The 24106-nt window shown below is 48.9% G+C and overlaps 1 protein-coding gene across 1 annotated transcript in view; it reads left to right on the forward strand.

Moving 5' to 3' along the window:
* Window positions 1-24106, forward strand: part of LOC308160461 (helicase ARIP4-like) — a gene marked incomplete at both ends in the record, with an annotated part of 82821 nt that overhangs the window by 24272 nt on the left and 34443 nt on the right. The window contains one exon of the mRNA XM_080534374.1: window positions 22796-23042. Within this exon, the coding sequence (XP_080390500.1) occupies window positions 22796-23042 (247 nt within the window). The remainder of the gene's footprint in view (window positions 1-22795; window positions 23043-24106) is intronic.

A 24106-nucleotide genomic window follows, 5' to 3' on the forward strand; every position in this document is an offset into this window, starting at 1 on the left:
TTATCTTAAAATACCCAAGACAAGTGGGAGGCTCCACTCAAGGTTGTGTGTGCATGCGTGTGTGTGTGGAGACAGAGACCCAGCTGCAGGGTTAATGAGAGCAGGTCCTCTACACTGCTCTCTCTGACTCCCAACGTCTCTCATCATCACACACACCAGCTGTGCGTGTGTGTGTGCGTGTGTGTGTGTGTGTGTGTGTGTGTGTGTGTGTGTGTGTGTGCGCGCGCGCCTGTGCATCTGTTAGGGCTTTCACACCGGCAAAGAACCGTGCCGGTTCGCGTTCGGTAACCGCCGAACGTTGGTGCTGTCTGGCGAACGAGCCCGCGTTCATACCAGTGTAACCAGAACCATCCGCGTCATCAACGATGGGTCATGAAGGGGCGGGATAAAAAAAAAAATCACAACTAGATGGCAGCTACTTCACTGGAAAAGAGGATAATATCTTCCACTGCAGTATCTGAAATAAACACAATTTTCTATGAAACAAAACAAAAGACACTTTCTACACGCGTTCTCTTACTAATCAGCTGCTCCGTTACTCGAATAGAAATGGCTTACGAAATTCGCGTTCGCGCATGTCCGCGTGCGTGTGTGTGTGTTTGCTGAGCATGTGAGGAAGATAGAGAGAATAATGAAGCTTTTGATATAGTTTTTGATCACTAATGATTAGATTTAGATTAGATTACATTTTGTCTACTTCCTCCTTGCTGGTCTCTGCAGCCTAGAATATGACACACCCACTGACGACGTGACCGTTCTACGTTTTGGTTCGCGCTTGAGAACCACTATTTTCTGGTTCCCACTGCGAACCAACTTTTCAGGCTCCGAACCAATTGAGTTTCGGTCTGAACGCGCCAGCCGGTTCCAGACTTGGTTCGCGAACGCGAACCGGCACGGTTCTTTGCCGGTGTGAACGCCCTATGTGTGTGTATCTGTGTGTGTGTGTGTGTGTATGTGTGCCTGTGCATCTGTGTGTGTGTGTGTGTGTGTGTGTCTGTGCATGTGCGTGTCTCTATCTCGCTCATGACAGTGAAACGAAGGATGAACACAAAGCTACCTAATCATTTTTTAATTTAATAATAATTTTGCTATTTAGCAGACGCTTTTATCCAAAGCGACTTACAATTACGAATTACAGGGACATTCCCCCTGGAGTAACTGAGGGCTAAGTGCCTTACCCAAGGGCACACTAGTAGTGGTGTGGTTTCAGGCGGGATTTGAACTCACAACCTTCCGATCACAAGTCCAACTCACTATCCACTAGACCAGAGGTTCCCAAACTTTTTTAAACCAAGGCACCCCTGAAGCTTTCCCCCTTCTCCAAGGCACCCCAACTCTACGAAGATTGAAAAAATGCCTCGGAGCTTAAACTAAAAACAATACACGATGAATTGGTTTGAAAATGTGTGTTTATATATAATACATAAGTATTGCCCCAATGAATTTTAACAAGATAATAAAAGTCATAAATGAACTGTAATGGATGGGCAAGAATGCATAGGTCAGTCAAACTATCGCTAAATTAAATAAAATTGTTGCCCTCAAGGATTGTACAATATGGGAGGAGACTCAGAGGGAATTCTTCACACAAATAAAATATCAAAGGCCTGTATAATCAATCAATGGAACAATGCTTTTTTGGGGGGCTTAAAATAATGCCTTAAAATGTAATTCTCATTTCAATGCTCATTCTGAGATTATTATTTCACATCTGAACCAAACGGGTATAATAATTTAACAATAATAATCATGACAGAATTGTAAAAATTGAGAGAAATACAAAACAAAGAAATATGTTGTGCGCATTAGTGGGACACATGCGCCTGCTTTTGGGAGCAGAGTCTCTTTATGCGGGGAGAGATAGTGGACACCGCGACACGCAGGTCCTGTTCCACTGACAGACGCGTGCGTGTCTTGTTCTTGACGTATGCTAGAGAAGAAAAAGCCAGCTCGCACAAGTAGGAGGTTGGGAAGGGTAAAAGCACCTTGATGGCGCTCTCTGAGAGAGATGGATATTCATGTCCCACAAGCAGTCAAAACCTATCCAAACCTAGCTCACCATGTTTGAGCTTCAGTGTGCGGTCCATAATGAGCTCTGCCAGTTCATCTTGAGCTTTGCTGCTCAAACTAGCGGCTGATGCTGATGAGAGGGGGTTGAACGGATCCCGGAGCCAGTCGAAGTCTTCGTTCATTGGAGGGAAATAGGACTCAAATCTCTCCTCCAGCATACGTAGGTGCGCAGCGATCAGATTCAAGAAAGACGCTGACTTGTGTGCTGCGTCATTGGCCGTCAACGTAAACATTTGTGTTTTTCTTGGCCACCCCGTCTTGCCACCGTCTCAATTTGGATCGGAATCCGTTCAGTTTGTCTGTCGCTGTCAGGATATTCTCAGCCTTCCCTTGCATTTTTATGTTGAGGTCATTAAGGTGGCTGAAAATATCTGCCAGATAAGCAAGCTTAATCCACCACGATTCATCTTCCAATTGTTCTTTGTATGGCAAGTCGTGCTCACTGACATCAGTTCATCTTGGAGCTCATAGACACGGGATAACACCTTGCCCCGCGACAGCCAGCGGACCTCTGTGTGTAATAAGAGCCCCTCATGCTCGGACCCCATCTCATTGCACAATGTGCTGAACAGCCGTGACTTCAGCGGGCGTGATTTTACATAATTAACCATTTTCACCGCTTGGTCCAAGACTTCAGTGAGGAGTAGTTAGTTAGTAACTAGTAGGCCTAGTTAGTAAATTAATATCTTTCAAATCTGAGAAATATATATTTTATTTGCTTATGAACTCCATTGCACATGTAATAAACAAACGTTTATTCATGTATTATTATTATAATTTTATATTAGACTTTTTATTTTTATTTTTATTTTTTACGAGCAGATTTGGCGGCACCCCCGGACAGGAACCTCTGCACTAGACCACCACTACCCCCCAGAGCGTGTGTGTGTGTGTGTGTGTGTGTGTGTGTGTGTGTGTGTGTGTTTGTGTATGTGTGTGTGTGTGTTTGTGTGTTTGTGTGTGTGTGTGTGTGTGTGTGTGTGAGAGAGAGATAAGTCCCTCCTGGGCACCACTTCCTCCACCCAGACTGACGACGTCGACCGCTGGAAACGGAGGGAGGCGTGTCTGGTGGGTGTGTGGTAGTGGGTCAAAGTTGACAGAGAGAGGGAGGAAGAGAGGGAGAGAGAGGGGGGGGTGAGAGAGAGAGAGAGAGAGAGGGAGGAAGAGAGAGAGGGGGGGAGGAATAGAGGGAGAGAGAGAGAGAGGGGAAGATAGAGAGAGAGGAGGAGGAAGAGAGAGAGAGAGGGAGGGGGGGAGGAAGAGAGAGGGAGAGAGAGAGAGAGGGGTGTCTGACCGTCCTCCACTTCACAGGTTTTTTTTTCTCCTACTTCCTACTTTCATCCCCCCCTCCCCTCCTCCTCCTTCCTCCCCCTCTCCACTCCTCTCTTAGCCCCCCTCCTCCTCTTTGGAGCGTTGTAGAACGTGGGATCCTGGCGGACAGGAAGGCAGGCGGGCCGTGCGTAAGTGATCTTTGTAATTCCACGCTGTGCGTTCGGAAGAGGTCCTGGGGTCCACAGCATTGTTTGGAGCCCCCCTCCCCTCTCTCTCTCTCTCTCCCTCTCTCTCTCTCTCTCTCTCCCCATATGAACCCTCTCACCTCTGTTACCTAAGGCAGCCCGGCTGAAGGGGGGGAGGAGCCTGGCTGCTGCTGCTGACATCACGCTGACACCGGTTTCAGTTGGGCGGGGAGGGAGGGAGGGAGGGAGGCGGGGGTCCTTCTGGCTGGGCAGAGCGGGGAGGGGGTTGCTGAAGGACGGCAGGGCCCGGGCTGCTTTCAATGACGGCATTGTTTCAAGTTTCAAGTTTAATGTTACGTCGTATTACACAAGTGTAAGAGAGTAAAATTCTTAGGCTTCGGGTTGCTGACATTTGCATTGCAGCACAAGACATAAGGCAATGATAATTCAAGCATAATTCAAGATAAAAAAAATATTGGATAGTAGTACAGGACGTAAGTGACAAAAATAATAGGCATAATACAAGACAAAGGTGACAATAGTACAGGTAAGACAGGACACACTAGTGGTGCAACTAGTAATAATAGAGCCTGATCACCTGGGGGAAGTAGCTGTTGGTTAGCCTCTGAGTTTTGGCCCTGAGGCTCCAGAAGAGGCCTCGCCTCTTGGACGACAACGGTTGGACCAGGCTGTGGTTGGGTTGGCTGGGGTCTAACAGACTGTGGTTGGGGTGGCTGGGGTCTAACAGACTGTGGTTGGGGTGGCTGGGGTGGCTGGGATCTAACAGACTGTGGTTGGGGTGGCTGGGGTCTAACAGACTGTGGTTGGGGTGGCTGGGGTCTAACAGACTGTTGTTGGGGTGGCTGGGGTCTAACAGGCTGTGGTTGGGGTCTAACAGACTGTGGTTGGGGTGGCTGGGGTCTAACAGGCTGTGGTTGGGGTAGCTGGGATCTTTGATGACCCTCTGGGCTTTGCTGAAACACAGTTTGTCGTATATATCCTGGATGGAGGGAAGCTCACATCCAGTAATGTGCTCGGCTGTCCGCACCACCTTTTGTAGTGCTTTGTGGTTGAGGGCAGTGCAGTTGCAATGCCAGGCAGTGATGCACCCAGTCAGTATTTTCTTTTATAATTGTCCCAATGGCCTTTGGCAGCAGCAGCAGTAGTAATGGGAGGGAGGGAGAGCGAAAGGGAGAGAGAGACACAGAGGGTGCGTTCGTAAATACGCTCTGGAAATCTGCTCTGGTTTCAGAGCACTCTGGTTTCGACGTCATAGAGCTCTCTGAAATAAGTTAATTTACGAATGGGCAGTTAAAAGTCTTTACAAGTTAACTGTAAACAATGCGGACACCAACGATAATATCACCATAATTTCGCTGGCGGCCAACAATTTTACGTTATCGTGTTAGCATTAACATTGACGTTAGCTAGGTTTCTGGGCAGCGTACCTATGTTCCCTGGGTTCTATGTTCCCTGGGTCCTATGTTCCCTGGGTGCTATGTTCCCATAGGACCCGGGGAACAGGGATGACCCTGGTTTCTGTTGCTAACTTTAGTGATTTTGACAGTAGACCCATTAAGTAACGTTTTAAAATTCATTTAAATGACCGTTAATTCATCCCATGTATAAACATGATTATTACCTATTTTGTTACACGTAGACGCGTGTTGAATAATGCTCTCTAGAGTACCAATCAAGCCGCAACCGTAACATTTTGCAACGACTTGCTCCAACATTTTTACATTGGAATGTTCAGACGATCGGACAAACCGTCTTTTTCAGTCAGAGCGCACGGTGTGTGACTCTAGTCACGTCACCAGTACGTTCCCGGGTCATGGGTCTGTGTGAAATGGTTTGTTTGAAATGTTTGGTAAGTTGGAGGTGAACCGGCTGATCTGGGTGGGGAGGTGGAGGGAGGGAGGGGGGGTGGGGGTTGCGGAAGGAAGATTATTTCATAAAGGGTGAGGGCAGTTATGAAATAGAAGGACTTGGTTTGATCTGATTTGCCTTGTGAGTCGTGTTTCTACTTAGGAAAGTTTCTCTACATTTTTTAAGGATCTTTTGGATCTTTGGACTTTTTTGTTCATCCTGCCGTTTTGGCTACTTGACTCATCGAGACATACAGTTATGGACTTCAGTCAGATCATGCACCACTTCTCCCAGAAGATTGTTGCAATTACAAATGCTTTGGTATTCACATGTTTATTTCTTTTGTTTGCATTGGAACAACACAAAAAAAAACAGAGAAAAAAGGCAAAATCTGATCATTCCACACAGAACTCCAAAAATGGACTGGACAAAATTATTGGCACCCTCTACTTAATATTTGGTAGCACACCCTTTAGAAAAAAGAACTGAAATCAATCACTTCCTGTAACCATGAATGAGTTTCTTACATTACATTACTTCTTTACTGCAATTGTCTAAGTAAGATTATTTGATCTCACGGAAGTTGAAAGTCTGTATTTCTCAACATGAATGACAAGCAACTTTCCCAATCGATCCATTTTAGTCCTTCAGAACTGCCCAGACAGGCCTGACCCGCACTCAGCTCTGTCTACCCGGCAGGACGTGTGTGTGTGTGTGTGTGTGTGTGTGTGTGTGTGTGTGTGTGTGTGTGAGTGTGTTATGGAAGTGGTAGAAAAGAGAGCAGGCAAGTGGCGGGGCCCTGTGTGTGTGTGTGTGTGTGTGTGTGTCTGTGTGTCCCTACCCCCCCTACGGCCCCCCTCCCTCTCTGCTCCAGTGAGAGTGGTTATGTAAGCAGATGGAAGCAGGGTTTCCTGCTTAGCCGCGACTCTGTGGTTCACATCGTCACCGCGGAACAGATAGCGAAGAACGACTCACACCGTCAGTCAGTCAGTCAGTCAGTCAGTCAGTCAGTCAGTCAGAGAGAGAGAGAGAGACAGGCGCAGAAAAAAAACAGAGATTTTTGCCTTAGACGTTTGTGCGCTGCGGCTCCTTACCAGAGGAGACCTGTTGGTGCCGGTGAGTTTGGGAACAGGAGCGGCAGCTGTTTGGGACTACCCCCCCCTCCCTCCACCCTCCCTCCTGTTCTGGAACAGCGTCCCAACAGAGAGAAGAAGAGAGAGAGAGAGAGAGAGAGAGAGAGAGAGAGAAGAAGAGAGAGAGAGAGCAGGGTAGTCGGAGGTCCATCGCCCTTCTACTACACGCCTCCCGTACGCTTCACACACGGACACGCTAAGCATGCTGCTGCTGAACGAGACTGAGTCCTTTGCCGGTAGGTGACCCCGACCCTTGACCACACCCCCCACACACCATCACTTCTGGTGAGGACAGGATAGGTGATGGAGTCAGGGGTGAGGAGGAGGTGGAGGAGATGGGGGGAGTTTATTATTTAGAGAGAGAGAGAGACGTTGTTTTGACAGACTCCAGGAGTCCATCCTACTTGTGCCCGGATTCACTTTCGCGCTCTCCTTTATTCTACCTCTCTTTTTCTCTTTTCATCTGTCGTTCATTCTCTCCCTCTCTTTCATTATTTCTCTTTCATGCAGATTCTTTTATTTATTTATTTATTTATTTAAATGTATTCCTGTCTGACATCTCTCTGATGTTGTGTTTGATGTGGCTCTCTGCATTTGATTGGCTGTTTCCGTGGTTACCTAAACGCCTGAGCGAGCCGGTTGGTGGATTAGTTTGGATTAAGAGCGCGGTCAGAGTCTGCGGGTGTGCGGTCACCCCCGGGGCTGGCGTACCGCACAGAACGCCGCCTGGAGACCGTAACAGGACCACCAGACGCGTGGCGGCCACGGTGCCTTCATAACGTTAGGATTATGACCTCTCTCTCTCTCTCTCTCTCTCTCTCTCATTCATACTCCTTCCTTCTTGTTCTCTCTCTTTCTCTCTCTCTCTCTCATTCATACTCCCTCCCTCTTGTTCTCTTTCTCTCTCTCTCTCTCTCTCATTCATACTCCTTCCCTCTTGTTCGAACTCTCTCTCTCATTCATTCTTCTTCCCTCATGTTCGCTCTCCCCCCACCCCCCTCCCTCCCTCCCTCCCTCCCTCCACCGCTCGGCGGTGTTTAATTGAGTTGGCCCAGTGGTTCTTGTGACCGCAGCGTGGTCACGTCACGTGACCGCGGCGTGGTCACGTCACGTGACCACCTCCTTCACGTCCAGGCGTCCCGGTCACACTCCACCGCCGGTTAATGAGTCCTGATCCCTGGCGCGTGTGTAACCAGACCTCCCTCCCCTCCCTCCTCACCCAGGGTCTCTCTGCCGGCCGCCGTCGCTGCTGGTCGTGGGTGTCTGTCTGTCTGGACATCCTGTCCTGAACCCACTGTCCTGCTAATGCTACCACCACTACCGCTGTCGCTGTCTACCCCACGTGTCCGTGTCCCCAAACTGACCTAGGGTTTAACCCCCCCGCGGCCGTTCCCTGACACCCCCCGTGTGTGTGTGTGTGTGTGTGTGTGTGTGTGTGTGTGTGTGTGTGGTTGTTGAGCGTTGGGCGCTAGCCGCAGCAGCCTTGCGCAGGTTACACAACGTGTCTGGTTACTGAAGTGTTATAGAACGCTCCCTCTCTCTCTCTCCCTCTCTCTCTCTCTCTCTCTCTCTCTCTCTCTCTCTCTCTATCTCTCCCTCTCTCCTTCCTTCCCTCCCTCCCTACCTCTCTCTCCCTCTCTCCCTCCCTCTATCTCTCCCTCCCTCCTTCCCTCTCTCTCCCTCCTTCCCTCTCTCTCTCTCCCTCCCTCCCTCCCTCCTTCCCTCCTTCCCTCCCTCCCTCCCTCCTTCACTCCTTCCCTCTCTCCCTCTCTCTCTCTCTCTCTCTCTCTCTCTCTCTCTCTCTCTCTCTCTCCTGCCTTCCCTCCCTCTCTCTCTCTCTCCCTCCCTCCCTCCCTGGCCAGCTCTAATCTCCCTCCCAGTCAGTGACATACTGGCCTAGTAAGGCAGAGTTCCACTCAACAGGCTCTGCAGCAGCCAGACAGGGCATGTTGCATAACTCACCCCCCCCCCCTCCCTCTCCCCCTCTCCCTCTTTGTCCCTCTCTCTCTCTCTCTCTCTCTCTCTCTCTCTCTCATTCGCCCCAGGAACATTGCAGTAAGGTGGTGTGTGTGTGTGTGTGTGTGTGCGTGTGTGCGTGTGTGTGTGTGTGCGTGTGTGTGTGTGTGTAACATAACATAACTCCCTTACGTGTGTAACATAACTTCCTGGTTTGGTGTGTGAGTCTACCTGAGTCTCAGTCCACTGAGTCTGGTGGAGTTGTGAAGGTGAAGGAGAGAGGGATGAACAGAAGAGTGTAATAAATATAATAATAATAACTTTTTATTTGTATAGAACTTTTCCTGCAAACGTTGCAGCTCAAAGTGCTCCAATCATTATATAATCCTAATTTAATGATTTAGTAATATATCTTTTTTAAAGTAATTTTTTTGAGTGGGGCAATCCCACTCATATTTTTCATTTTTATTGACAGTACAGTATAGATTATGACAGGAAGGATGGGTGAGAGAGAGAGGAGGGATGACATGCAGGATATGTCCCCGGCCGGAATCGAACCGGGGACCCTGCGGTGACATAGTCGACGCTTAACCCGCTACGCCACCTAAGCGCCCCATGATTTAGTAATTTAAAGGCAATATTAAAAAGATGGGTTTTTCGTCTTGGATCCTTAGAGTGTAGGATGGACAGACGACTGTAGGATGGACAGACGATACGTCGGAGCTGGTGTAGGATCCAGAAGGAGGTGAAGGTGGTGTGTGTCTCTCTCCGCTCCTCCTCCGTCTGTTCTGTCTCTCTCTCACACACACACACACACACACAAAGTCTGAGATCTGCTGTCCTATACATGGTCCATGTGAACAGCAGAGTGCCTGTTGGGAGGTGTGTGTGTGTGTGTGTGTGTGTGTGTGTGTGTTTATGAGTTACAGTATTTGTGAATATGTTTGCGTGTGTGTCTATGGAAGTGTGTCAAGGTGTGTGTGTGTCTACGTCTGTGTGTGTGTATGTGTGTACTGGACGTACCGTTCTTATGCAGGTTGTATAACAGGCAGAGTCTGCGTTATATAAGCCTCTCTCGCTGTCTGAGTTCAGCGTCAGCGCTGGTGGCCTGTGTGTGTGTGTGTGTGTGTGTGTGTGTGTGTGTGTGTGTGTGTGTGTGTGTGTGTGCGTGCGTATAGTGTTTGTATTGTGTGTGTGTTTTTGTGTTGGTTTGTGGGTGTGTGCACGTGTGTGTGTGTGTATTTGCATGTGTGCGTGTGCGTGTGTGTGTGTGTGTATGTGCACGTGCGTGTGTGTGTGTGTATATGTGTGTATATGTGTGTGTGTGTGTGTGTGTGTGCACATGTTTGTGTGTGTGTGTGTGTGTGTGTATGTGCACATGTTTGTTTGTGTGTGTGTGTGTGTGTGTGTGTGTCAACAGAATAAAGGCAGAAACTGGGTCACCTGAGTGTGATGACGTGCCCACCGGGGGGAGCAGAGGCTGAATGAGACGGAGGGCTGCCCTGTGAAGCTCTGTGGGACTTCTAACACAGCCCATTGACCTCCCCCAATCTCTCTCTCTCTCTCTCTCTCTCTCTCTCTCTCTCTCTCTCTCTCTCTCTCTCTCTCTCTCTCTCTCTCTCTCTCTCTCTCTCTCCACTACTGCAGTCCTCCCTTCTCTCCTCTGAGAGAGAAGCAGGGTCATAGATATTGATTCAGGTCATTCATTCATCCACTGCCATCTGATAATGGTGTAGAGTAGACCAGAGAAAGAGAGAGAACACCCCCCCCCGTGTCTTCGCTCGCTCGCGATACGCCCCGGAGTTACCAGTGCGAAACCTGTTTTTTTATTTCTCTTTTTTTTTACATTCATTTTATGGATCAGTAATTGTTATCATAATAACACAATTCATTTGCATGACTCTCTCCTTTTTTTTTCTCCGGCCCTCCGAGAGACGTTTTGAGGGGCGACGTTCCCGAACACAGAAAATAATTGTCTTTTTAACAGGACGGGATGGGAATGTCCCCACTCCTAAATGTGTCATAAATGGGATTTTAGAAGGCGGCTACACTGCTGGACGTGTTAGGTCCCGGTGGCTTGCGGCCCTGTGTTTACACATCAAAACAGGAGAGGGATTTTGTTTCCACTGGAGGTGTTTGGTCTGAGTTGATTAACCAATCTTTGTTACTCTGGGAGCGTGCTCTGTGGGGAGGGGGGGGGGGGGTGAGAGGGAGGGTGGTAGTTGAGAGAGACAGAGGAGAGAGAGAGAGAGAGAGAGAGAGAGAGTGTGAGAGAGACAGAGGAGAGAGAGGGAGACAGGAAAGAGAGAGAGATAGAAAGAGAGTGTGAGAGAGGAGAGAGAGTGTGAGAGAGACAGAGGAAAGAGAGGAGACAGAACAGAGAGAATGAGAGAGAGAGAGGAGACAGAGAGGGAGGGAGAGAGAGACAGATGAGAGAGAGAGAGAGAGAGAGAGGCAGAGAGAGAGTAACTGTGTGAGGAGGTCACATGTTAATAAGACATTGATGATTCCTCCTGGTAGCCACGGCCAGTCACAGGGTGAGGTAATGTAAGAAGACACAGGAGAGACAGAAATAGACGTGTGGGGGTCAGCCGCGACCACCACCGCCTCCTCCTCACCCGCCTACCTGTCGTGGAGAGCTGCGTCACAGTGTCATGGAGCAGGTTTAACCCTTAGGGGGTGGAGGAGAGAGGCTGGGGGGATGTGAGGGGGGAACGTCCTCCTCTTGAACCTGATCACCTCACTCATCCACTTGATATGAGCTCACCCGATCCCCCCCCACCCCCATACACACACACACACACACACACACACACACACACACATACCCCGAGCGATTCCAGTGATTGTCCGAATCTTTATCTGGGATTCCTGCCCTCCCTGGTCACATGATCGGTGTTTGATGCGTCGAGTCGCCTGTGGAGGGTTTATGATTATTCAAATCTAGTCAAAGTATGAATAAGCTTGTTGTAAACCTCTCTGAATACCCTCTTTGAGTCTTACCACGGGGGGGGCGGGGGGCTGCAGAGTCTTACCAGGGGGGGGGGACTGCAGAGTCTTACCAGGGGTTTGTGGGGTGGGCTAATCTGTACATATGCGAGGCCCAACCAAAGCTCTCGTTGTTACCTCCGTATGTTTTTTTTCTTCTCCAAATGAAGAATGTTCTCTATCGTTCTGCTATCGTTTTGATAGCATTTTGTATGTTTCTTTCCGGTGTCGTTAATACAAACTATACAACTATACGGTTGTACTGTATATTTACTATTTTGCGGGGCGTTCTTGCGTTTGACGCTTTCATTTCGAGTGACTTGCGGAACCTTCCGGCTGAAGCGTCCCAGTCAGGCCTTTAGGAGAGCTGCCGGGAAGCCTGCGTCAGACGGGCCAACCAGAAGCCTGCATCAGACGGGCCAACCAGAAGCCTGCGTCGGACAGGCCAACCAGAAGCCGTGACGTTGACCAGTAATAGCCCAGGGGACACGTGTGGCTGTAGTAACATGCACACACAGGCTGGACGGAAAGAGAGAGAAAGAAAGAGAGGGAGACACTCGCCCTGGCCACTCTGTCCCAGTGAGAGGGTCTGGAGAGAGACTGTGGAGGGAGGGAGGGAGGGAAGCAGAGAAGGAGGCAGGGAGGGAGGGAGGGAGGCAGAGAAGGAGGGAGGGAGGGAGGGAGGTCAGTCTCTATGTGGTGATGATGATGATGATGCTGATGATGTAACATGACCTAGCCAGTTAGTTGTGACCATGAGGAAAGTTAGGAACTGGGAGGCGTGTGTCTGTGTGTCTGTCTGTGTCTGAGAGTACTCACAGACTGAACTTAACAGACACAACAGAAAACCAAACAATGGGTCTTCTTTACGGGACAGCACCCCTCTCTGTGTCAACATCATGTTTCTGTTTGGTCCTAGTGCCCCCTGGACCCTGTAGCCAACCCCCCCCCCCCCCCTAACACACACACACACACACACACACACCCACCCCACAACATGACGCAGGCTAGCGAGCGCGGCGTTACATAAACACCCAGCATAGCCATGGTTACATAAAGCCTGCTGTGCTTTCTGGAGGCAAGACTGCCACCTCTCTCTCGCTCACACGTACGCACGCACGCGCGCATAGACACACAGACACAGACTCACACACACACACACACACACACACACACAGACACACCACCATTCTGGATCCCCCAGTCTCCCTATACAGAGGAGGAGCTGTCAGTCAGCATAGGAATGAGAGGAGAGGAGAGGGTTTTTGATTGATTGATTGATTGATTGATTGAAAACCTTTATTGTCCCCAATGGGGAAATTTTGTTGTCAAACAGCTCAGTTAGGGCAGAAAACATTCAGTACAGAAAACAGAAAAACATTCAATAAAAAAACATAAAACAGTGCAGGCTCAATAAGTAAAAAGTTCCAAAAGTTCCATCTCCAGGTCTCCCCCACCCTGCAGGGCCTGGTTGTAGAGTCGGAGTGCAGCTGGAATAAAGGACTGTCCAAATCTTTTTGTACTTTGACGGGGGAGAACAAATCTGTGGCTGAACTTGCTCCTCATCCCTGCCAGCTCGCAGTACATCGGGTGGGAGGGATTGGCCAGCATGGCCGCCAGTTTTTTCCCCATCCTCTGTTCTGCCACCACCTCTAGGCTGTCCAGCCCGGTCCCCACCACAGAGCTGGCCTTCTTCACCAGTTTGTTTAGCTTCGCAGCATCCCTGGCACAGATGTTTCCACCCCAGCAGGCCACGGCGAAGAACAGAACGCTGGCAACCACCGACTGATAAAACATTTGCAGCAGCTTGTTGCAGACACCGAAAGACCTCAGCCTTCTCAGGAAAAACAGTCTGCTCTGCCCTTTCCTGAGAAGAGCCTCGGTGTTGTCAGTCCAGTCCAGTTTGTTATTAATTTGTACTCCCAGGTACCTGTAGGAGTCCACCCTCTCGACTTCCACCCCCTTGATGGTGATGGGGGCTGGGGTCCTTCTCTTCCTCCTAAAATCCACCACCAACTCCTTTGTTTTGCTGGTGTTAAGCAAAAGGTAGTTGGTGTCGCACCACTGCACGAAGCTCTCCACCAGGGCCCTGTACTCCTCATCCCTGTCGTCTGTGATGTAACCGACGATAGAGGAGTCATCCGAAAACTTCTGCAGGTGGCACTGGTCGGAGCTAAACTGGAAGTCGGAGGTATAGAGGGTGAAGAGAAAGGGTGACAGAACAGTTCCCTGGGGGGCACCGGTGTTGCACACCACCACCTCAGACTGACAGCCCTGCAGTCTCACATACTGACGCCTGTCTGTGAGGTAGTTGTGGATCCAAGCCGTCAGGGAGTCCTCCACACACATCACTGCTAGTTTGTCAGCCAGCAGTGATGGCTTGATAGTGTTAAATGCACTGGAGAAGTCGAAGAACATGGTCCTCACCATGCTCTGTGGCCTCTCCAGGTGTGTGTAGGCCCTGTGCAGCATGTAAATGATGGCGTCCTCCACCCCCATGCTCTCCTGGTATGCAAACTGCCGGGGGTCCAGGAAGTCCTTCACCTGGGGCTTAAGGTGTTGCAGCACTAGCCTCTCCAGGATCTTCATGACCTGTGGTGTCAGGGCGACAGGTCTGTAGTCGTTTGGGGTGCTGGGCCGTCCCTTCTTTGTTCACTGGGACGATGCAAGAGGTCTTCCAGAGCTGTGGCACCCTCCTCAGTCTTAGAGATAGACTGAAGAGATGTTGGAATGGGAGGAGAGAAGAGAGAGAGAGGGAGGGAGGGAGGGAGGGAGAGATGGAGGGAGGGAGGGAGAGATGGAGGGAGGGAGGGAGCAGGGGAGGGGGGAGGCCTATGGGGTCTTCAGCTTATGCAAACTTGACGCTCTTCCAGGAAGCAGAATGCATGTGGTGTATCAGAGAGATGAAAACATTCTGCTCTGACATTCTGTATGCGTCTGGAGTGAATTAGGTGTGTGTGTGTGTGTGTGTGTGTGTGTGTGTGTGTGGGTGGGGGGAGTCGGGGCAGGAAGCGGAGCGTGTGTTATGTTATTGTGGTTGCCTCTATGTTTTGCTTTTGTGTGTGTTCCCATTTTTAGGGAATGTTATCCTCAAATGCCTCCAGTATAACTCCTTCTCCCCCCCCCCCCCCCCACACACACCCACCTACCCTCCCCACCTCCCTCCACAGCCACACACACACACAGAGACACAGGCAGCCCCCCCCCCCCACACACATAAACCACACCTCCCCCCACAAAGTACAGCCACACCTCCCCCACAGCCACACACACACACAGGCAGCCCCCTCCCCCCTCCACACACACACACCCCTCCCTCCACAAAGTACAGCCACACCGCCCCCCACAGCCTCACACACACACACAGGCAGCCCCCTCCACACACACACGCCCCCCCTCCCTCCACAACATACAGCCACCCCCCCGGGCCCAGTGGTCTCTTTCTTTGTTTGTCTCTCAGGGAGAATGTACACACCCCCCCCCCCCCCCCCCCTCCCCGTTGATAATGTAGCAGAATCCGACCAGGAGAATTTGTGAATGAATGTGACCAGCCTCTCTCTGGGTGTGTGTTCTGTCCCGGCCCTCTGAATGGGAGACAGGGGGGATGGGGGGGGGTCCCCGGCGGGGTCCAGGTTCAGACCAGCAGGGATGGACGCTCTGTGGCCTGCTCGCCAAAACGTGTGCGGTTGTTGGGGGTGTGTGTGCGTGTGTGTGTGTGTGTGCGTGCGGGCTACAGTGTCACGCGGCCGACACCTCTCCCTTTTATCTCACTGGCTATTGTCATTGGAGGGCTGCCACGGGTGTGTGAGTGAGTGTGTGTGTGTGTGTGTGAGTGAGTGTGCATCTGTGAGTGTGTGTGTGTGTGCATGTGTGTGCGCCAATGACTAGTTTAGTATGATCAGACAGGACGACACAGGAAAGTGCAAACCTGTGAGAGGAGGAGTGAACCTCTCCTTATGTAACAGAGTGTGTGTTCTGTAACATCATGTCCCCACTGTCTGGAGGAACGGTGGTGACGTTCACTTTAGTGTGTGTGTGTGTGTGTGTGTGTGTGTGTGTGTGTGTGTGTGTGTGTGTGTGTGTGTAAGGCTGGCTGTAAGGAGAATGGTTTGGGGGTGGGGGGGGGGGGGTTTGGCCCTTCACAGCCCATCCTCACAGACGACCTAGAAAACACTGCCCCATCTCTCGTGTGTGTGTGTGTGTGTGTGTGTTCTGTTCTCTTCCTTTCCCCCCACTCTGGGGAAGTGTGTCGTGATCCTCCCTCTCTCTCTCTCCCTCCCTCTCTTCCTCTCTCCCTCCCTCTCTTCCTCTCTCCCTCTCTCCCTCCCTCCCTCTCCCTCTCTCCCCCTCCCTCCCTCCCTCTCTCCCTCCTTCTCTCCCTCACTCCCACTCTCTCCCTCCCTCTCTCTCTCTCTCCCTCCCTCTCTCCCTCTCTCTTTCCCTCTCTCCCTCCCTCTCTTCCTCCCTCCATCCCTCCCTCTCTCCCTCCCTCCCTCCCTCCCTGTGTGTGCTGTGATCTCTGCTGGCAGGGTGTGTAATCAGAAGGCACCACGCTTTTCAGGAACGTTACGTAACTGTTCTTTCAGGTACAGGGGGATTCGGAGGGGGGGGAGGGTGGTAGCGTGTGCACAATGGATGGAAGGGAGGGAGGGAGGGAGGGAGAGAGAGAAAACTGTCCCCTCCTCCATATGAACCGAAATCAAATGTGAAAACAGTGAAATATCAGATAATTTTTTCTGGTTATGTTTCCTCCCATAAGGAGCGTGTCTGTGTCTGGCCCCTTCACACCGCGGTGGAGGAACTGACCTGGGTGCAGCCTAGCGGTCGCAGCATCGCCCATAGAAACGTCCTGACTAGATCTGTCACGGTCCCTTACCTCAAGACGCAGACAGTCATGTTCTGTTCTTCTATAGATTTTGTTCAATTTTAATTTCTAGCGGAAAACACCAACGTTTCCCCAACGTTGTGCCCCATGGAACCCGGTCTGGGTTAGGGGGGGGTCACTAAGGGGACGCGACCCAACCGGCCCGGGAGATCCATGTGGAATCTCCCAATGGGTTCAACTTCAAACCATGTTTACGGTAAAAGGTTAAAGGTTAATCGTGGTTGCATAGGGAACGGTCCCTTTTAAGGGTCTGAGTTTGAAGCTTAAAGTGACGTCCACGCTGGGGACTCCTGGGTCAGTTAAGGTCTAGGTGTGAACTCTAGAATGTACTCTAGAGGAAACTCATGTGTGGAATGTTCCAGCTGTTGTTTGGGGTCACGATCTGGAGAGAGCCAGGCGTGTCTGGTCTGCCCCCCCGCCGCTCTGCCTCTCCCAGGTCTGGACGACGTCTCCTGTCCCCACCGTTGGAAAGCGTAGAAGCGTACGGAGGTGGTGCTGTCGAATGTGTACGAGAGGTGTTTTGTCATTCGTGTTTTTTATCAACTCAAGGTTGCCTGGCTTCACCAGCCTTCATGCATTATATATATATACAGTGGGGAGAACAAGTATTTGATACACTGCTGATTTTGCAGGTTTTCCCACTTAGAAAGAATGTAGAGGTCTGTAATTTTTATCATAGGTACACTTCAACTGTGAGAGACGGAATCTAAAACAAAAATCCAGAAAATCACATTGTATGACTTTTAAATAATTAATTTGCATTTTATTGTATGAAATAAGTATTTGATCACCTACCAACCAGTAATAATTCCGGCTCTCACAGACCTGTTAGTTTTTCTTTAAGAAGCCCTCCTATTCTCCACTCATTACCTGTATTAACTGCGCCTGTTTGAACTCGTTACCTTTATAAAAGACACCTCTCCACACACTCAATCAATCAGACCCCAACCTCTCCACAATGGGCAAGACCAAAGAGCTTTCTAAGGACATCAGGGACAAAATTGTAGACCTGCACAAGGCTGGGATGGGCTACAGGACAATAGGGAAGCAGTTTGGTGAGAAGGCAACAACTGTTGGCGCAATTATTAGAAAATGGAAGAAATTTAAGATGACGGTCAATCTCCCTCGGTCTGGGGCTCCATGCAAGATCTCACCTCGTGGGGCATCAATGATCATAAGAAAGGTGAGGGATCAGCCCAGAACTACACGGCAGGACCTGGTCAATGACCTGAAGAGAGCTGGGACCACAGTCTCAAAGAAAACTATCAGTAACACACTACGCCGTCAGGGATTAAAATCCTGTAGCGCACGCAAGGTCCCCCTGCTCAAGCCAGCGCATGTCCAGGCCCGTCTGAGGTTTGCCAATGATCATCTGGATGATCCAGAGGAGGAATGGGAGAAGGTCATGTGGTCTGATGAGACCAAAAAACTCCACTCGCCGTGTTTGGAGGAAGAAGAAGGATGAGTACAACCCCAAGAACACCATCCCAACCGTGAAGCATGGAGGTGGAAACATCATTCTTTGGGGATGCTTTTCTGCAAAGGGGACAGGACGAATGCACCGTATTGAGGGGAGGATGGATGGGGCCAAGTATCGCGAGATCTTGGCCAATAACCTCCTTCCCTCAGTAAGAGCATTGAAGATGGGTCGTGGCTGGGTCTTCCAGCATGACAACGACCCGAAACACACAGCCAGGGCAACTAAGGAGTGGCTCCGGAAGAAGCATCTCAAGGTCCTGGAGTGGCCTAGCCAGTCTCCAGACCTGAACCCAATAGAAAATCTTTGGAGGGAGCTGAAAGTCCGTGTTGCCCAGCGACAGCCCCGAAACCTGAAGGATCTGGAGAAGATCTGTATGGAGGAGTGGGCCCAAATCCCTGCTGCAGTGTGTGCAAACCTGGTCAAGAACTACAGGAAACGTCTGATCTCTGTAATTGCAAACAAAGATTTCTTTACCAAATATTAAGCTCTGTTTTTCTGATGTATCAAATACTTATTTCATGCAATAAAATGTAAAATTAATTACTTTAAAATCATACAATTTGATTTTCTGGATTTTTTTTTAATTCTGTCTCTCACAGTTGAAGTGTACCTATGATAAAAATTACAGACCTCTACATTCTTTCTAAGTGGGAAAACGTGCAAAATCAGCAGTGTATCAAATACTTGTTCTCCCCACTGTATATATATATATATATATACACATACATACATGTTTTTTCTCTCTTAAGCGTTTGCGTGTCTTCAGCATTGGCCTGTGTGTGTGTGTGTGTGTGTGTGTGTGTGTGTGTGTGTGTGTGTGTGAGTGTGTGTGAGCATCAAGCTTCTACCAGATTATTTCCAGCAGGTTTAGTTTCACGAGTCAGTTAAATTTAACAACCTCCAGGTGCTCGGTGGGTGTGTGTGTGTGTGTGTGTGTGTTTCTGTGTTTCTCTCATGTTTCTTTCTTTCTTTGTTCAAACACACACACACACACACACACACACACACACACACACACATATTCTTAACCCTCAGTGAGTGTATAATATTGCTTGCTCTTTCTCTCTCCCTCCCTCCCTCCCTATTTTATGGTTTGGAGGGAGATTAGGGTCTGACCTGGACCAGACTGGGTCAGACAGTGTTTTGGCTAGTGTTGGTCGTGGGTGTGGGTGTCTGTGTCTGTGTCTGTCTCTGTCTCTGCCTCTGTGTCTGTGTCTGTGTGCGTGTGCGTGTGCATGTGCATGTGCGTGTGTGTGTAGTAGGGATGGACGGTTTTTCGGTTAAACCGAAAACCGGGGTTTATAAAAATAGAAACGGTTTTTTATCAAAACCGTCTGAAACCGTTTTTTTTTTTTTTTTTTTTTTTGAGAAGAATAAAATAGAATAAGAATAAAACTGGAACATGTCACATGTTTGTCGTGTGTGAAAATAACAATGATACAGTCTGAATCTGCTGCGCAATGAGTGAGAGGTTTGGTCAGTTGTGAAGAATAACTGAGGATTAATATCTAATTGGGATTATATTTAAGGGTAACGAATCACTCTATGGGAAAGATAGTTGCCTTCAGTTATTGGTAGATAGGAAAGGTTTTTTACAATTACTCGCTTACATTTAATAAGATCATTTTCGCTGCTCTCTGTAAAGCGCATTGGGTCACTTTTGTGAGAAATGCGCTATAGAAATAAAATGTGATTTGATTTGATATCAATCAAACTTTATTTATGTTCTATAGCACAAATCATGCATTGAATGTAACTCCAAGTGCAGTATTTACTAAACCACAATATAATAAAACAAGAGCTATACGGATCAAGAATGTTTGTGCACAGCGCCACTGTGTGTGAAGGCGCTACTGAAAGTGATGACAGAACGCATGTCTCAGAAGATACGCGGTCACTTAGTGACGCAAAGGTAGTTCTGTATTTATCTCTATCTGTATTAGTACATTTATTTTGAAAGCTCTATTTTGACAGCTCTACCATGGGCACTTTTATTTTGATGGGGCATTCTTTGTTGATTGACTTACGACAGTTCAGGACGAGTCAGTCTCGCGGCATGTGGTTTTTATGAAAAGCTTTAAGTATGTTCACTGCATAATTCTAAGTCTAATATTTCAGTGATTATTGAGCAGTATTCAAATATTTAAATACATTGAGCAGCAGCTGAAACTTTGTCTAAGAACCAAGATATTGAGAAAGCAGTTCATTCAATGAAGACGCTGTTCCAAGAGATGATCTTCCGTGCAGGCGTGCACCCTGGATCAGCGGAGCTGGTGTGTTAAGTGTTCATGTGTTTTCTTGTATGGTGTAGCTTACAATAGTCTGCCTTTCCACTTATATTTGTGAAACTAAGTAGCCTAAATGTGTTGCGACTGTGCTTACGGTGTTTTAATGGTGTTCGACATGAGTGTATTGTAGCAGTAGGGCTCAATTATTTGAAATTGGCGCTCTTTTTTTTTCTTTTTTTTTACATGTATTTTTCGGTTAACCGGAAAACCCCGGTTTTAGTCTTTGACGGTTTTTCGGTTTCAATAATTGGAAACCGCAGACGTGTCTCAGATGATTCACACGCCGTTCAGAGGACTTGAGTCTGGCTGCCTGGGCTGGGCTGAGTTCTGTTTGGGTTAGGTTGGGTTAGGTTAGGTTAGGTTAGTTTAGTTTAGGTTGAGTTAGGTTGGGTTAGGTTAGGCTAGGCTAAGTTAGGTTAGGTTGGGTTAGGTTGGGTTGGCTTAGGTTAGGTTAGGTTGGGTTGGGTTGGGTTGGGTTAGGTTATGGTTGAGGTCGCTGTCTCACCACAGTGCGGCCTTGTTCTAGAAGGCTGTCGCCTGTTGTTGACACTAGGCATGTACATGGATCACTGAGAGCGAGGGAGAGAAAGAGAGAGAGAGAGTGAAAGAGTGGGTTGTTTGTGTGTGTCTGTGTCTGTGTCTGTGTGTGTGTCTGTGTGTATGCGTTTTCGTAACCTTGACAATGTGTTCTCTCTCAGCCCCGGCCAGTCCAGCACAGGGGTTCATATTTACATATTTATGAGCAGTTACATAACCTGCTCTGAACTGACTCAGTGTGTCCACACACACACACACACACACACACACACACACACACACCTCCTATCCGTTTCAGTGTGTGTCCGGTTGGCCTGTGGGCCTTGTCCGACCCTGTTAGTTCACGCTTAAACTCAGCACATTAGTGTCTGAATAATATATCCGTTTTTTTAATCTGGCCATTTTGACTCGGTTGTTTTTTTTCGATCGCCTTTTCTTTCTTTTTTTTTTTATAATATTTTTTTATTCCAGTATAGATGTCATGTACATTGAAAAAGGCATGAATATTTTCTGTTTTTCTCCCTGCCCTCCACCCACCCCTCCCTCTTAAACATGTCTGCATACATATATACATATAGATCTGTCCATCCAGTCACACACACATATAAACAAGTTACCAGTAGATAAAAACTAAATTATAAGAAATTATATATATTTTTAAATATATTCATATATACATACATACATACATACATACATACATACATATATACATACATATACACGAACAAATTATAACAATAAAATGTAGAAGAAAAATTGGGGGGGGAAATAATATCATAAGGAATTCTGCTAGGTTGTATAAATGATGTAGTAGGAGATTGCTGCGTACATAAGTCATATTCAGGCGTCAGATCATGAGCTACAATATATTCATAGGTAAGTTAGTGTCAGTTTTATTTGGAAATGTCATGGTCTCAGAGGCCAAGGCAGACAACAAACTGCTTGGTTACAAAAGCATCAGTTTGTAGGAAGTGCTGTCAGGTTCTCAAAATATGTAATGAACGGTTGCCAGTGCAAGTAGAATTTTTTTGTTGAACCTCTAAGCGTGAACTTAATCTTTTCTAACTTTAGGAAGTGCATTATGTCTGTAAGCCACATGGCTATTGAAGGAGGAGTTGGAGATTTCCATCCTAGTAAAATTCTACGCCTTGCCAGCAGTGTAGTAAATGCTACTATATTAGAATCTTTGGTGGTTAGGAGACTGAAATCTTGTGGAACTCCAAATATGGCTATCTGGGGTGAGGGTTCGAGATTAACAGAGAAAACCTCTGTCAGTATCTTAAAGATAGTAGTCCAGAAGGTTACCAGCCTAGGGCATGACCAAAACATATGGGTAAGATTGGCTGGGGATAAAGCACATCGTTCACACTTGTCCTCTACATCAGGATATATCGCTGCGAGTTTAGATTTGCAAAAGTGAAGCCTATGGAAGACTTTGAATTGAATAAGGCCTAATCTGGCACAAGAGGTTGAGGTGTTAATGCGGTCTATCGCTCCATCCCACCACTCGTCAGTGAAGTTTACATTGAGTTCAGTTTCCCATTTGTTCCTATTTTTGGTTAGAGAGTGTGTGTCGAGACAAGTGAGAGAGTGGTATATATTTGAGATAAGGCCTTCTTGACCTGGTGTGAACGCCATAAGATTTTCCCAGGGTTGGTTGTGTGGCATTTCGGGGTAAGAGGGGTATTGGGTTTTCACAAAGTCTCTGATCTGGAAATAACGAAAGAGATTACTCCGGGGCATGTCAATATTTAGTGCATATCATCTCGAAACTACAAAAAATGTTATTCTCAAAGAGGTTCGAAAAGTTTGTAAGGCCTCTGTCCTTCCAGAGCAAGAAGGCGGAATCCAAAGTGGAGGGAGGGAATAGATGATTTTTATTTATAGGACTTTTCTTTTTTTCTATCTGTCCGCCCCGTGTCTCTCTCAAGAATGGTGGAGTGGAGTTGTACCGCTTCCATTCTCGATTCACTGTCCATGTGTGCGGTATTTATTTATTCTTTTGTGTTCATTTTGATCAACCTTTTTCTGTGCGTTACTGTGCTAACCACCGTTCCTCTCTGTCTCTCTGTCTCTTTCTCTCTCTTCTGTCTCTCTGTTTCTGTCTCTCTCTCTCCCTCTCTCCACAGACCAGCCTCACAGCGCCTCCTTCAGCCCGGAGAATGACGCGCAGGGGGGCGACTCGGCGGGGTGGCAGTCCACTCCCCCATCTACCTCACCCTCGGGGCAGACCCCCGCCTGCCCCCCCTCCTCACAGCCCAGCCTCTGGGGGCCCCAAGACAGCCAGAGCAGCCCCCCCTCCCCCCGGGCCCTGAGCGACCCCAAGAAGAGGTCCTCCTCCTCCTCCAAGCCCCCACACATGAGGAGGAACATCAGGTAACGTACCACGACCTCTCCCCCCCCCCCCCCCCCCTCTAAACTGGGCAGTTCCCTGGGGTCCACCATGGCGTCAGCCTCGGGACCGAGCCCCCCCGGCGGTGACTAAGTGTGTGAAGTCAGGGTGTTTTCCGTGTCTTCGACCCGAAGCGCACGAGTTCGAACGGACTGGAAACGATTTCTTAAAAGACGGATTGGATCTGGCGCCGGGGTCCGTGTTTGCGTACGCTGAAGCCGAAGAGAGCGACCCGGGTAGAGACGAGGCTTATCGTACGAATTCCCCCGGGAAAACGTAGAGGCCGCGTTTTTTTCCGGTACGAAGGAGGGGGGGGGGGGAACGCAGACCCACCACCCACTCCCGTACGGAGGACGGAACTGGACCTGGCTCTGCTCACCCCTCCCCCCCCACCACCCCACAAATGGCCTCTCTCCAAACCCTCTCCCGTTCATCTGAAGGAGTGACTTGGCCTCACCTCTCGTTGTCTCCCTGTCTGTTCTTTTCATTCGATCCTTTGATCGTTCCTCCGTCGGAGCGTGTGTTGTTATCGCTTGCCTCTGGTTTCCGGGGCGACGACTCTCTCTGGGCTGTCCTCGGGGGAGGGGTTCAACTCGGAGCCTTTGAGTCCCACAGAGGGATCGCTGCTACTCACCGTCTGGCAACCCGGCAACGTTGCCATGTGTGGGATTTATTCCCCCCCCCCCCCCCCCCTCCGTGTTTATTACTGCGTTAAAGCCTCCGACACACATACACAGACACGCTGTAACACGCACGCCATCGGGCACGAAACGAACATAACACACACGCACACACACACACACACACACACACACACAGATAGACAGTACACACACATACACACACACACACACACACACGCACACACAGATAGACAATACACACACACACAGATAGAGAGTACACACACACACACACACACAAACACTCCATTAATGTGGCATATCCCCATGCGATGTGGCGTACTGTAGTGTGTTGGCTCTACAACAGAGGAGCCTGGGGCTGTTCTGCCTGGGCCTCTCATCCATGTGTGAGGTTTTATTCTGCT

The sequence above is a fragment of the Nansenia antarctica genome (genome assembly GCF_963989245.1).
Source record: "Nansenia antarctica genome assembly, chromosome: 6".
Taxonomy (NCBI): Eukaryota; Metazoa; Chordata; class Actinopteri; order Argentiniformes; family Microstomatidae; genus Nansenia; species Nansenia antarctica.